The sequence below is a fragment of the Apaloderma vittatum genome, unplaced genomic scaffold (genome assembly GCF_000703405.1).
Source record: "Apaloderma vittatum isolate BGI_N311 unplaced genomic scaffold, ASM70340v1 scaffold2318, whole genome shotgun sequence".
Lineage (NCBI taxonomy): Eukaryota > Metazoa > Chordata > Aves > Trogoniformes > Trogonidae > Apaloderma > Apaloderma vittatum.
This window is the reverse complement of record NW_009732178.1, coordinates 1-14,308: the sequence shown is the minus strand read 5'-3', so window position 1 is coordinate 14,308 and position 14,308 is coordinate 1. Positions and strand designations below refer to the sequence as shown.

Here is a 14,308-nt window from a genome sequence, read left to right as displayed (position 1 = left end):
AATGCTGGTGGGGCAAAGGACTGGAAAAAGAAAGCGTTAACTCCATGCCTAATTTGTACTCTGTGACACTTTTTTAAGTTTAGCTTTTTCACAGCTTTTCAAGTATCATTCAAGAACCAAATCATTTCAGGAGCTTCACCACTGAATGCAAAAAAGGAAAAAGACATGTCCAGGCTTCATACTCTCCTCAGCACTGCAAGGCAGGAACTTTGCTGAATTTTTAAAAATGTTTATATAGCAAAATGGTGTAATCCCATTTGAGTACAGACAGCTCATGCCAGCTTCTACAGCTGTGAGCTGGTATTTCCTCAGAGCTCAGTGTATCATCGGGAGTCCTGCTAAAACCCATTAAAACGTGATGCTCGCTCACAGAGTAACAAAAAACACCCGAGCCTGGGCTCCAAAGCACAACTTAAATCTACTCATAAAGCTCACACGGCTCTCTTGAACGCTTAAATGAAAGAAAACTAGAATTAAAAAATAAATCTGTTTGTAGTTCCTTTCATCTTGCATGCTATTGTTTTACCCGCCCGGTTCCCTTTTGAAGCAGGATTAGTGGTGGCCGCTGTTGGGGTCTATCCCAGACACTATGTGTAATGCAAAACACAGGCTGTAGGGTAATGGCACTAATAGCAGAAAGTAATATTAGTCTTCTAATAAATTAATTAGCTCTTGCTCCAAGCTGCCAGTCGTCATTGCCAATGAATGAGAGCTGGGCCTAGTTTTTATCTGGAGAACTCATAATATGCAAGACAAAACCAAACCCTTTTTTTTTTTTTCTTAATGTAACTACCACACGGTCCTACACAACCGTGCTCCTTGCCAGAAATGTGGTCAAAAAGTGACTTGTTCCCTTTAAAGCAGTTCCTCTGTGTCTTTACAGGGACAACAGGAATGGGAGAGGATTAGAAAGATCCATTCAAGCATTACCTCTCGGATGTACTCCTCTTGCTCTTCTTTGAGGGTAAGTTCAATGAAGATCTGCTGCAACTTCTCATTACAGTAGTTGATAATGAATTGCTCAAAGCTGTTGTCCTGTCAGATAAAACATGTTTGCTTTTGCTGTCGCATGAACACCCTGGACCTTAGCTGGAGCAAGTTACTGCAGCAGCTGCAAGTCAGCAAGCTGCCTTATTAACTCCTTCCAGCTTTGCGACGTGATGGTTTGAGTAATATTTTAGAGAAACTGAGATTAGTTTGGAAATTTTAGACCAAATCCTGTGGTGCCAGAGAATAAACAACAAAAGTTTTGCCTACACTGATCTGTCCCTGTAGGTAAAATGTGGTCTCCTGTAGGTACTGAGGAATAAAGTTATGGCAGTACCATTAGCTCTTTTCCCCTCAGTAGCCAATAAAGTATCTCTTTCGCTACAGATCGAGGCCCAAGCTGCTACTGTGGTCGCAACTGAGCCTGGATTAAGAGACTGTGTGTCCAAAGAAAGGCAACGAAGCTGGTGAAGGGTCTCAAGAACAAGCCCTATGAGGAGTGGCTGAGGGACCTGCGGCTGTTCAGAGAGACCTCTTCGCTCTCTACAACTCCCTGAAAAGAGGTTGTAGCAAGGGGGAGTTGGTCTCTTCTCCCAAGTAACAAGCGATAGGACAAGAGGAAACGGCCTCAAGTTGCACCAGGGAAGGTTTAGACTGGACATTAAGAAAACTTTCTCCACAGAAAGAGTTGTCAAGCCCTGGCACAGGCTGCCCAGGGCAACAGCGGAGTCGCCATCCCTGGAGGGATTTGAAGGATGTGGTGCTCAGGGACACGGTTAGGTGGTGGGCCCAACAGTGCTGGGTCAACAGTTGGACTTGGATGATCTTAAAGATCTTTTCCAACCTTGGTGATTCCATGACTCTATGATAAAAGCTGTGTTTCACCAACTTCATCTCCATTATCTGAAATGAGTGTGGTTTGGAGGCCAGGTGCCCATTCTCACGCTAGCTTGAAAATGCCCTTTTCCAAGAAAAAGGGACCAGCAGCTTCATGCTTGAAGGAGTCAAACATATGGAAAGAATTCCATACAAGTATCCGCAGAAATAACTGCAATCAAGAGTAATTTTGGATATCTGCTGACAGTCGTCTTGGCTTTGAGGTTGTGGAGTTCCCTCCTCCCTGCCCCTTCCCTCCCCTTCTTTCTGAATTTCTAGTCATCAATAACACTTTGGTTCTTTAGGAGGCCCAAAAATGTGCAGAATAAGCCACTATGCCTTTCTACGCTAACAAATAAATCTGCTATACAATATCAGAGAAGCTTAAGTTATGGTGATAGAATTTTTATGGCTAAAGGCAACTGCAATCATTTCAATGTTTAATTTAAGGATCTGGTTGCTAAATGAGATTAGGAACACACAAGCGGATTAGGAAATATTGAGGTAGCGTAGATTGCTTTTATATTTTGGTTTTAGGTAAAGCAAAATCATAGCTGATCACCCAGCTTTCTCAGCCACATCCAACCCTGTCCCTCACACCAATTGCAATTATTGACCAGAGATTGCAAAACTCGCACAGCTCTAGGTGAGAAAGTTAAAATTTGGCATGCATCAAAAGCAGCACTGCAAACACGTCATACTTACTGCATTCTGTTGTAAAAAGAAATTACATAAACTGCAGTCAGTACTTATGTTACTTCCAGAGAAACATAGAATACATCTGTTAGCATTTATTTAGCATACCAAGTAGGTCAGTCTTTTTATCAGAGTCATAATTGCACGTCACTAAAATTATGAAGGACTACAGAAATGTTATGTCTTTGCAGATGAGCTTATCTTTAGGTAGTCATCAAAGATTGTCAAATAAACCAAGGGACTGAGTAACACAGAACCTCATTCTTGCCTCATCACACCTCTAAATCACCGAGAATCTTTTGTCTCAAAAAGTCAAAAATATAACGTTTGCCAGGCACATCTTGGTAAAGGGAGAGGAGAATGGGGAAGGGAAGAGGGGGTGCTGGAGGAACAATGAGTAAAACTTTATTTGACACATTCAGAGAAAGCCATCACTTCAGATATATTGAGTTTGAAGTAAAAGAATCTCAACTGACATGTCACCTTGACAAAGAGGAAAGGTAAAACATGCCCTGTACCCCACACGGAAAGGCTGTTTCTCCAAAAGCCCACGTTATGAGCTTTTTGCTCACATATTAAACACAGTCTTCATCGTCAAAAGAGGATGGAAACTGAACTGCAAATCCAGCCAAAGCATCTAACTGAAAGGTCATTAACAATACATTAAAGTGATTGCTAGATGCTTTCCTGATTTGCTACCTATCTGGGCTGTTTATGGTTTGCCAAAGAGAGGCAAAATAAACTCCGCAGAGTTCATCACAAATCACTCACTTGAAGCTATGAAATACTGTTTGACGTTGCCAAACCACCAAAAATTGCTATTCCAGGAAAAAAAAGTCACTGAAGAGCAGTAGGTGTTCTCTTCTTTAAGTACGACACAGAGCAAAAGGCTAATGGCTAACTCCCGCGAAGAAAATGAGGAGCGATGCTTGCTGAATTACTGAAGTTCTCAAAACACTTCACAGACGAGAAGACATTCAGAAAATGAAACACCTTTTGGAAAGCAGCGTTTCCTTTTACACGTTTTAAGAAAGGCTGTACAAAAAAGCAATTCGAGTGTTTATCTCTGGGCAAAGCTGAGTAAGGCAACAGAGGTTGTGAATTTATTCCTCCTTATCATATACATGGAATTTTCAGTTATTCAAGGGCTTCACAAATAACAAAAGAAGGCTCCCAAATGAATTGTCCTCCGAAGGCTTCTAGCAATTAACACGACAGCCCTAGAAGGGATGTAGAGGACTTGTGACACTGCCTTTGAGAAGGCAAGAGAGAATGATTAAGATCACATCATGAAATCCATCCAGGAGGAACGGGCTGGAAGGAACCAGCTGTCAGAGACTGGGACTTGCTCCTTACGCTGACCATTAAGTGACAGAAAGGGTTTTGACCAACACAGAAGCAGACCCAAAACTCCAGGAAGAATTTCCAATGTTCTTAGGAAATTTTAGGAAAGAAAAAGAATAAATGTAAGGCCTGCCTTTCTCAAAAGTGTCAGCTTCTCTTCCAGGCTGCTACTTGAATGTTGAGAGCATCAATTCAATCCCTGCATTTTTCAGAGCAGCACTGCAAACTATTCCTTTGAAATCACCACGGAATACAGAACATAACCTCTGGGGAAGACAAAACCACTCCGTCTTCTCAAATTAAATTCAAGGTGCTGGGAAACAGAATGTCACCTCAGAGAGGCTTAAAGTCACATCAAATTTATAGATACAGATCAACTGACTAGCCCCAGCTTGGCCTCTCGATCTTTTACCACGTGCAACAATAAATTTAGACAAGTAGAAAAATTCCCTGGCAAAAATCAAAGCCTACTTCACCATGTTTTTCACCTCACAAATAATGGTCTCTTGCTCAAACAGCTTTATTTTGTATCAGCCTTCAAACTACCAGGCATCAGGGTAGCATTTCAGGAAGAGCAACTTTTTGACCTCTAAAAAAATTCTGCTCCATGCCAAAATACAGTGCTTATGTACACAAGCAGATCATGATGTTGTACTCGCTCAGGTTGTTAGAGGCAACCACCGCTACTATACGAACTACATACAGATGCTTGGAAGTTTAAGGAAAATATTTTTTGTTCCTTAATATTTTACCTAAGTTCTTCTCTGGAAGTTTCCTGCCATGAATATCACGGAATCATCTGAAAAAAATATACACGCTTGTTCCTGACCTTATACATGGTTATACTGGTAAAATACCAATAGCAAACTGACAAAATAAAAATATTTTTATCAAAAAAAAAGAAAATTAGGCTAAAAGTCTCTTCCTAGTCTCAGGCAGAAATGTCTCCATATGCTGATGCTCTCCATATGCTCATTTCTCATATGAGATTTGTGAACATGAAATATCTAAACCAGGGCATCCTCCTATGAAAACCAGCCACATCTTCTAACCTTCTCCCCATAGAGAATCCAAGTTTGCTTTGGAGTACTCAGATTCCAGTGATTTCCAGAGGTACTGAGGCAACCAAGCCACCTATTCAAAACTGAAAACTGGGTACTTCCCATATTAGTAGGTAGGAATAAATTCTTACCTTCCACTGGCCTAATAAAGTCTTAGTTTAAGTGTTCCATTTTCTTGTGTCCTCTCCACTATTTTCCCCAATTTCAAGCATTTTGTTGAGCCACACCTAGAGACTCAGCTACACCATCAGTATCACACCTATACAAGGTATTTCTCAATATTTCCTCCTCCTTCTTAATCTTTCATCTCATGAGTTCTCGTTGAGAGCCAATTCAAAAGTCAAGGTATTGCTCAGCCTGCAACCACACCGACAAAATGGTCCTTTCCAAATACCTTATGGCAACGCATACAACTAAAAAATAAATGAGAAGTCTTTAAAGGAAAAGGAGAATTTAAATTTCAAGTCACGAGATTGTTGAAATCACCAGAACTAATTCCATGAAAATGAATGCCTTCTACAGTGTGGGCGTGGGAAAAGACATATAGAGACTGATGCTTTCGCCCTGACATATATAGCCCCTAAAATAACATTTTTGGACATCTACACAGCTCCAGAAGTCTCTGACCTCCTCCTAAGGGGGGTATCTGGTCCCAGGTAGTTGCAATCAAGGCCCCTACCAGACTGCTACTAGGTGGAATGAATGGTGAATGGTGGAATGAACAGTGAAACCAACCAGGCAAACTTAATTTAGATCCTACTGTGGTGTCTGGGGAATAGGGATTTTTCTGTATGACCTCAGAAGTGTACAAGTTTATGAGGTGAAATTAAGAAATATGAATGCTGGGAAATGATAATCAGCAAAATGGTGAAAGGGCATGTAAAGAAAATGAAAGAAGATGCTATTTTTATCTCCAAAAGTAATGAGCTACTTGTGACCCAGTTATAATATTTTTGATTTTTCGCAGTTAGTGAAGATAGATTATCATTATTTATCCCTGACTTTTCTGTTTACATCTACAAACATTCCACAGGGAAACCCAGGTAGAATCACTTCCACAAACAGCCCTGGAAAAACAGGAATTACAATTAGGGAAGAAGCTACTATACCATCATATCCATTCCTCTACTAAGATGGAACAGCAGCTGTAGGGCAAAATGTTATTCTAGCAACCCGAAGGAGAGCATTCATGTACATTTACTCCAGCATTTCAAACATTTCCTCTATTGATAAAAAGCTGGCCAATGGGATTTACTGCATAAATGTGCATTTTGCAAAACAAGCCTCTCTGCACACTTCAGTTATAATGCGATTAATTTCATGGCGACTGCTTAACTTTCAGGGATCAGGAAAAGGTTTCGAACAGTTTCAAAAAAGGAAATCTCTTGCAAGGCAGAGGGCCTAAAAAAGGCCGAGCTCGAGTCAAAAAGTCAAGCCATGAAGAAAGGTTCGCCTAAAAGAATCAATACTGGGAGGGAAAAAAAAGAAAGGAAGGTAAAAGAAGACCCTGATAAACCATTTTTCTCCATATGTTTTTTTCCCCCGCTAATAAGTTTGCTTTCTAGCAAAAAACTAGACTCTTCTCCAGTAAAATCGTCTTTTCTTCCAACTAGAGCTGTGTAGAAACTTAATTCTGTTTTGCCTCGATAACGCACCTTTGCTTCTGATGCCATTGAGAATAAGCCAGCTGGTTGCAAAACTAACCTGTGTGGAAGCACAGGGATGGCTAAATGGGCTGTACTGGAAACACAGCTGATCCAGGATTTTCAAAGGATTGGTTTTCTGTCTGCTCACCCTTTGAATTACAGTACTGCCGTGCAGTCCCCAAACCAGTAACTGGACTAGCTACCTCTAGAAACCTAAACCAATCCATTTTTTTTTCCAAATACCTTTAAAGTGCGGTATAGTACAAGCCACGAATGTTTCCTGGCATACAACCTCACTCCTGCTTTGAACTCTCAGAAATAATTCCATTATTTCCATGAGGCTGAACCAAGCTTGGCCAGTGCTCCCACCACAGCTCTTAGAGCTCACGAGAGGAGGAGTCCTGACTCATATGAATATACTGAAGAATTTGAACCTCAAGTCCCAAGAGAAACCTTTCCCACCTTTTCCAGTAAAACAGCATTTAACGGAGTGAACACTCATATTAAAGCTTTTAAGTTTCTACAAATTAGGAAAGCTACATTGTAATTCAGTATGAAAGGCAAGTGAAAAGGGCCTTTTTTTTTCATTTTTCTTTTGCAAAGCTACATCTCCTGTACTCAATTACTTACTCAGGACCTTCTAAGATGTTGAACTCCTACAAAAAAAATGAAATTGCCTGCGAGAAACAGCCGTGTCTCTGCAACCCACAAACACTATTACTCACCCTACACGTTTATCCTTAATCAAATATAAAAGAGCTAGAAAGAACAAGAGCCCTGCCTCAAGATGCCAGCAGTACCGTTATTCCAGCATCCAGCTTTCTAAAGGCACGGCAAGGGCCGGCTCCAAAGGCGTCTGGCACCGAGATCTCTGCTCAGCCACGTGCCCGCTTCCGCGGTATTTTCATAAACGTGCCCTTGTGTTTAATGCAAACATCACAACCCAGCTTAGTCAGCTCTGGAAGTGAGCAGCAGCTTTATTCTGCCCCTCTTCGCAGGAGTCTTTTGATTTGCGCGGACTTTGAGGTGACGATTCGGAAACAAAAAACTTAACACTGCCCTCTCTTCTTTTCTGGATTACTCCCATTTCTACACCGTTTAAACATATCCTGGATTTTCAGGAGGGATGTAAGGAAATGGGTAAGGATTGCATGTTTTCTGATTTTTCTCTGCATTTGAGTTTCTAGTTTAAACACTGCACAGGTTCCAACGATAAACCTCTCAAAAGAAACAGTCAGAATAAGATGTATGAAAAGCCCCTCTCGCTAGTGTTCTTTAACCCAATTAAAAACCCTTCGTTGATGGTTTTCATTTCAAAATACCACCAGTCTGCAAATATTGTCATAAGCAAACAGCAGTGAATCACAGGTCATTAGCGAGGAATCGATACAGAATATTTATCTACATGAATTAAGATGAAATGGAATATAATTCCTTGTTTAATTTTGAGCGGAAAAAAAAAATATAGTTTTTGATGTGTTTTTTTAAAGGATACAGAGCTTGTTCAAAGACATCCATGAAAAGCCTCAGGGCAGAAAAGACACTGCCAGAGCTTCTCTTATGCTTAGAATGTATGTCCTAAAAAATGTATTTAGTTTACCCATCATAAATATTTGTTTACCTGTGGTGTAAAAACACGTTTGGCTTTCATAAGTTTTTGTTTCAATTGCCAGATATACTAAGACATCTCTCTTTGACTCACTTTTCTAGTATTTTTTTCTTGTCAGGGATGATACACTTGATTCAAATGACACGCATTCTGTTTCCAAATTAATGAACCCACCTATTAAGCTTTAATAACAGCTCTCACATTAAAATGGTTACCGTTATCAAGGTCTTACCTCAAAAATTTCAAAGCCATAGATGTCCAGCACCCCCATTACCTTCTTTCTCACTTTTGTTTGTGCCTTAAAAAAAAAATAAAATAAATAAACATTGAGTCAGTTCATCTGTAAAACAAAAACATTTTGGTTTCCCAAAATACGCTGAATGAGAATCATAAGCTACCTTAATGCTCTCATTGATTCTGGTAACAAGCCAAGAGAAGAGCCGACTGTATAAATTCTTAGCCAGAGCATCACGGGCGTAATAAGCCTAAAGGGAAGAAAGAAGAAAAAAGTTACAAACGCCGGGCTGCTCCAAAACTTTCTGTGTTTCTCAGAGGTTCTACAAACAGAAGGAGAAGGGCGTGAGCAGAGCCAGACGAGGGGTGCCAGGGGGTTTTGGTGGCATCAGCAGCTTGCTGGTGTACCCCTCTGCCGTCCTCCGACTCCCTTCTCACCCGGATAACCACTAAACGACTCGCGTCCCCCATCCTAACCCTCAGCCTGATGAGAGACGAGGGGCCATTGCCCCGGCTCTGCAGAGCTACTGAAAGATCAATTCACTCTGCCAGCAAAAGTTTTTCAGCAGCCTGGGCCGTACAGCTCACGTGAAATTACACCAGTTGCTCGAAAGGAAAACAGTTCCACCACAGTAACGTCAATGCGCCCTTTTGTGCGGAACTGCCTCATTTTTTTTAATTTCGTTCCCCGCAACATTTTCCCACCCCTGGAGAAAAAACACACACTAGTGGTATGTCTTATTCAGTACAGAGTTGTAGTCTTCGTTTGGGTTTAGTCACGTAGAATAAATTGCCATTTGAAGTGATTCTTTCCTTTAAAATCAGGACCTCTCTTTACCTGAGCCACATTTAGTGTCGTTGAAACTTTCTCTTGCTTGGCTTCAACCGTCCGGAAGCTGAAAGCTCTTTCCAATACCGACTGGTCTATACCCGTCAACTCGCAGATCTCCTTGAGTTCTAGCGTGAAAAAGGAGAGTGTAAATAGAAGAAAACCATTCACATCACTGCTTTTTCCTAAGTAGTTCAGTATTTTTCCCACACTGGGTTTTCCTCAACAGAAAAGTCCCCTATCCACACTCTCTTCCCCCCATACTGCCAAGTAAATTTTTTTTTTTTTTAAATATGCATAGGATGAGGAAATAGAGTGGTTGGTTTGGAAAGCACTTTTTATCCGGTTATTTCTCTGGAGAAACTTTTTTTCCATTTATCCCAGACTACGCTTCACGTCGAAAAAACTTTCATATGAAAATAAATGAACTTTCAAAATGCATCGGCTGCAAAAACACGACCAAATGAATCTGACATTACAGGCAGAGATATCCTACTACAAAAGACCTCCACTGCAGAATAACCAAGCAGTTACAGAAATGCATAGCACCATTTAACAGTTCAGAAGGGAGTGGTAATTAAGGGGGGGGGAAAAAAGGAAATAATCGGGTTCGGAATTTCAAACAGAGCAATTGAAATCGCACAGAATTCAACCCATGTTTGCCTGCGGGTTTTCTTTTGGAAAACAATCTAATTTAATTCATCCGTAAGGATATTGTGTGTCTACAGAAACTGCAAAATTAATAATGACTTCAGACAAATTACTGGTTTTCCTCCCATCGCTAATCTCATCTTACCATTTTTGTCTTTGATTTTACTTTCATCTAGACCATTCACGCGTGATTCAGGCTTAAATTCAATATTTCCCAGTTTCAGAACGGCTGCCACCACTTCAAAAACAGACTGGGTTTCATGATCCATAAACCCAACAATCTGCATGGCATTCTGTAGAAGGGACAGAAAAAATTATGAGCTGAAAGAAACTCCATTTGAACAGACCATATTTGCAAAATTCACCATTTGTGTGTATTAGTGGATATTAGAAATGCTTTACAAACGCTACAAAGAGAACATGATATAATTACTACTCTTTGATAAGTAACTTTTTTAATACAAAAAACAAGTTAAAGAAGATGCAGTAATAGAGCTCATATGTCAGTCCACTTCTAGTACTCATTCAGTTTACAGGTGTCTAGAATAGAGTAATCTATTTTTTTTTTAGCCAATTAATTTAGTTTACAACCAGACCCAATTTTGAACCCAAATGAAAAGATCCTCCTGTCGTCTCAGTCCACCCTGTTGCTCTAAAAGTCAGTAACTTTTAGAATCTAAATCTGCGGATAACGGTGGTTGGAGTTGTTGTTTTTTCTTTTTTTACTGGTCTATTTTGTATTCCCACTAGAACGCTCCAGCAACTTGGTTCTTTGTATTTTCTAGCTGGAGCTAAGCTTCCCTGCGCAAAGAGCCCTAGTGCTCAGACAGGATGTCCCGCTCGGCCGAGCCCAGTGTGAACGGCTGGACCGAGGGCGTCAGGACTCGTCATTGGTGTCGAATCCTTCGGGTTTCCCACCCGGCCCCCATCACTTCTCACCCTGACCGTTCTGAAGTTTGCAGCATCATCCACTCCATTCACTTTGGCAGAATCAAGGCCCAGGTAGTTGTATCTGCTGAAGTCTCGTTCCAGTTTGAGTTTGCCTAATAAATCAAAAATATCACTAGTGACAGCATTCCTGTCGGTGGCTCTTTCATCCCAGAACCAGTACTGTCAAGAACTGGTGGTATTAGCAGGATTTGTCTTCAATGACCTTTTAATGTAGTTATTCTTCTGAAAAAGAATAAGCTTTCTTCTTTGCTCATAACACATTGCAAAGCCAATTCTGACTCAGACATTTGGATAATACCAAACCATCTGTTTGCTTCAGGCGTTGCCACTACCACCAATAACTTGAGAGAGGCATCGGTATCACGTTTCCCACCCATCTGAAAAAAGGCAGAAGGGCAACACTTACAGAGGAGATCTTCCGATGCACCAGACAGTATCTGATAGAAAATGTGAAAGTTCCTTTCACCTCTTGGCTGCTTAACAACACGAGACTTCTCCAGGAGATCTAAACAAACAAACAAAGCTCACAGGTCAGGGAAAGATTGCTGGGGTAAACCCCTTTAATATGAATATAACCCCTCCTTGTTTTCTCCTTCATTGCTTTATATCAGCAGCAGCAAATTAGATGATAAATGGTGGGTACAAACCTTATGGCAAAGAATCACATCATTACGTATTTCCCAAATAAATTATTCGAGCAAGCTGTAAGCTCAGTACACGTCTAAAGGTTGCAGAAAACTCAGGGAGGCGCTCGAAAGGAGTCAACCGATTTACCATACCACCACGAAACTGAGATTTGGGGAGAACGATTGTATGAGTGAAGGTTTGAAAAGAACGGAGACGTTAACAGACCAAGCGTATGAAAGATGGGTCAATGAAAGGGGGAAGCCAAACAAAGAAAGAATATTAACTGCACAGTCGTGCAGCGCTTTGTGATCCTCAGATGCATCAGATGATGAAGTAATTCTCCATGGGACTGGCAAAAGCTCCATCAGCTTCTACATCGCATTGATCACGGAGGTGACCATGCAAAGGTGTTCTGAAAGGCTGTGGTCCCCAGCACACCAAAAGAGGGATGGGATAAGAGAACCTCTGGGCAGCTATAGGTGTTATTCGCTGATTTTGTACCAAAAAAGTGGTTTTTTTTCTTCTCTTCTCGCTGGCACAGCATTTTTCCAGATTGCAAACCCACAGCTCCCACCATACAGCTTCTCTGAAGCTACCTATATTCAGCGACAGGAAGACAGAGCACTCGGTGACTCCTTCCAAGTGCACAGCAAAGGGGTTTCCCCATGCACCTACCTCTACGTACCCACCACGGCTCCCTCTGCCTGGGGTTAAGTTCTCCCCAAGCTGTGCCTGCACAAGAAGAAGATGCCAAAAGGGGCCTGATGACAAAGCACACTCCAGATGTGGCCAAACAAGTGGCTCTCACCCCTTGCCAGCAGCTCTTTACATTAGGCAGGTTACGGATTTCCACAATTGCTTTTTTTATCCCCCAATTTTATTGGTATCTCGTGAGGGTTTTTGTTTGTTTTTGGTTTTTTTTAAATCCAGGCGACTAACATGCAATGGTTGAGGCGCAGATCAGAAGGTGCAGTTCTTGACAGCGGCCTAGTGTGGAACCTCTTTATGGTTAGACTCAAATCATAGAATCACAGAATAGAATCATAGAACAGTTTCAGCTGAAAGAGACCTCGAAGATCATCGAGTCCAGCCTTTGTCCCAGCCCTATCAACCCACTAACCTATGCCCCCCAATGCAACCATAAAGAGGTTCCACACTAGGCTGCTGTCAAGAACTGCGCCACAACCATCATATGTTAGTTGTCTGGGTTTAAAAAAATAACAAGAAACCTACGAGATACCAATAAAACAGAAAAAAAATAATCTTGGAGGACTTTTCCAACTTAAATGATTCTACAATTCTGCGATTCTCTCTGCCTTCGGCTTCGCTTAAGGCTGGGGCTCCCCTCCTTGACCTGTGGTTGAAACTTGGGAGCCATGCTAGCTAGTCAGCCTAACTACTGGATACAGGATCCTCCCCAATTTTTAATTCATAATCAAAAGGGAGGGGCTGGTTCACCACGCAAGTGTCAATACATGAGCAGAGCAAGGCAAGGTGAGCGCCAGGCAGGTCCAAGTCCCGCTGGCTGTGAAGGTTCTCTAGTGAAGTGCTGGGAACAGATCGCAGCCAAATTTCATCTTGAAGAAATAAACAACTTCAGCTCCCGCCGTGGCTACACACACTTCAGGAAACAGCTGTATTTTCAAAGGATACTGAAGCAATGCGGTTTGGCTTATTCGAGTTTTAAAATATTCTACATATTAAATTTACTCAAATGCTGTCATAAAGGCTCAGCTACACATCCTGGCAAAATATTATATGCAAGTCGCCTTCTAATTACATGCATGCCTTCAGCAGATTTAACCAACAGTTTCTTGAACGTGTGTCAAATTAGTTATGTTAGACGGATAACTGTCTTGGATTTTTCACCGCAGTTTATCTTATGTTTTTAGAAGTTAACTAATTAACGGCCAGCTTTCCAAAGTCCCGATACACCATATTCTGTCAACCTTTGTAATTGAGGTAAAAAAAGCTTGAGGAAACAGTTACTGACAGAAAACCAGATATTTACCTTAACGAAGCAGCTGCTACCAATTCTGTCTGAAGCTCTATTCATTCTCTTTTTGCCCTTTTCCTTTGTGTTCACATGCAGGTTGACATCAGACTGTTAGAAAAGATCCAAACCACCTGCCCTACTCTTCAGAAAAATTCTTCCAATCGCTTGCCCGAGTTCGCATTTCAACGCACCGACCAAATGCATTTTCCTTAAGGCCACCACTGCGCAACCCGGCCACTTTTGCTGAGCTCTCTTGCACAATTACCAGTTCTGTGGATGAAACCATCCCAAGAGAAGGCGCAGAGATGCACATCAGATTTCTGCACGCATCCACTCGGTAATTCTGTTTACAGTGGCACGTGGGGACGGATGGTGCTGATCTAAATGAAAATCCCCACAAGCAAAAACAAAAAACCACCACAAAACCCAAACTCCACAGTACATTTTGTTATATAGGCTACAAAAATTATGCATAGGGACTACATAGAATAATCTAGAGAGGACATACAGAACTAGATATGGTGTATTTCTGGATCAGGCATTCTTTCTCCACTATCTAACAATGCTGGAACGTTTAATGTGTTGCGTGTCTCAAAGCAAAATTGCTTTGGGAAGGTCCACCCTGGAAACACTTCTTAAATTGTGTTGTTTGAACATCGATTCAGACGACTCAAAATCCAGCTACATTCCTCAGGTTCTGAAGATTATTTGTTACTCCTAGATGAGTCTGGTTTAAATGTAAGAGACCTGTGTAAGCATTGTCTTAAACCATTTGACCAAACTCAACATGAAAGAAGGAAG

The 14,308-nt window shown here is 41.3% G+C and overlaps 1 protein-coding gene across 1 annotated transcript in view; it reads right to left on the bottom strand.

Moving 5' to 3' along the window:
- The window catches only part of MYO1B (myosin IB), a gene marked incomplete at its 5' end in the record, with an annotated part of 36,692 nt that extends 25,303 nt beyond the window's left edge, over positions 1-11,389 (bottom strand). Inside the window, 8 exons of the mRNA XM_009875412.1 lie at positions 931-1,035; positions 2,569-2,574; positions 8,452-8,517; positions 8,618-8,704; positions 9,292-9,410; positions 10,079-10,226; positions 10,873-10,976; positions 11,291-11,389. Of these exons, the coding sequence (XP_009873714.1) occupies positions 931-1,035; positions 2,569-2,574; positions 8,452-8,517; positions 8,618-8,704; positions 9,292-9,410; positions 10,079-10,226; positions 10,873-10,976; positions 11,291-11,389 (734 nt within the window). The remainder of the gene's footprint in view (positions 1-930; positions 1,036-2,568; positions 2,575-8,451; positions 8,518-8,617; positions 8,705-9,291; positions 9,411-10,078; positions 10,227-10,872; positions 10,977-11,290) is intronic.
- Between the last annotated feature and the right edge of the window lie 2,919 nt (positions 11,390-14,308).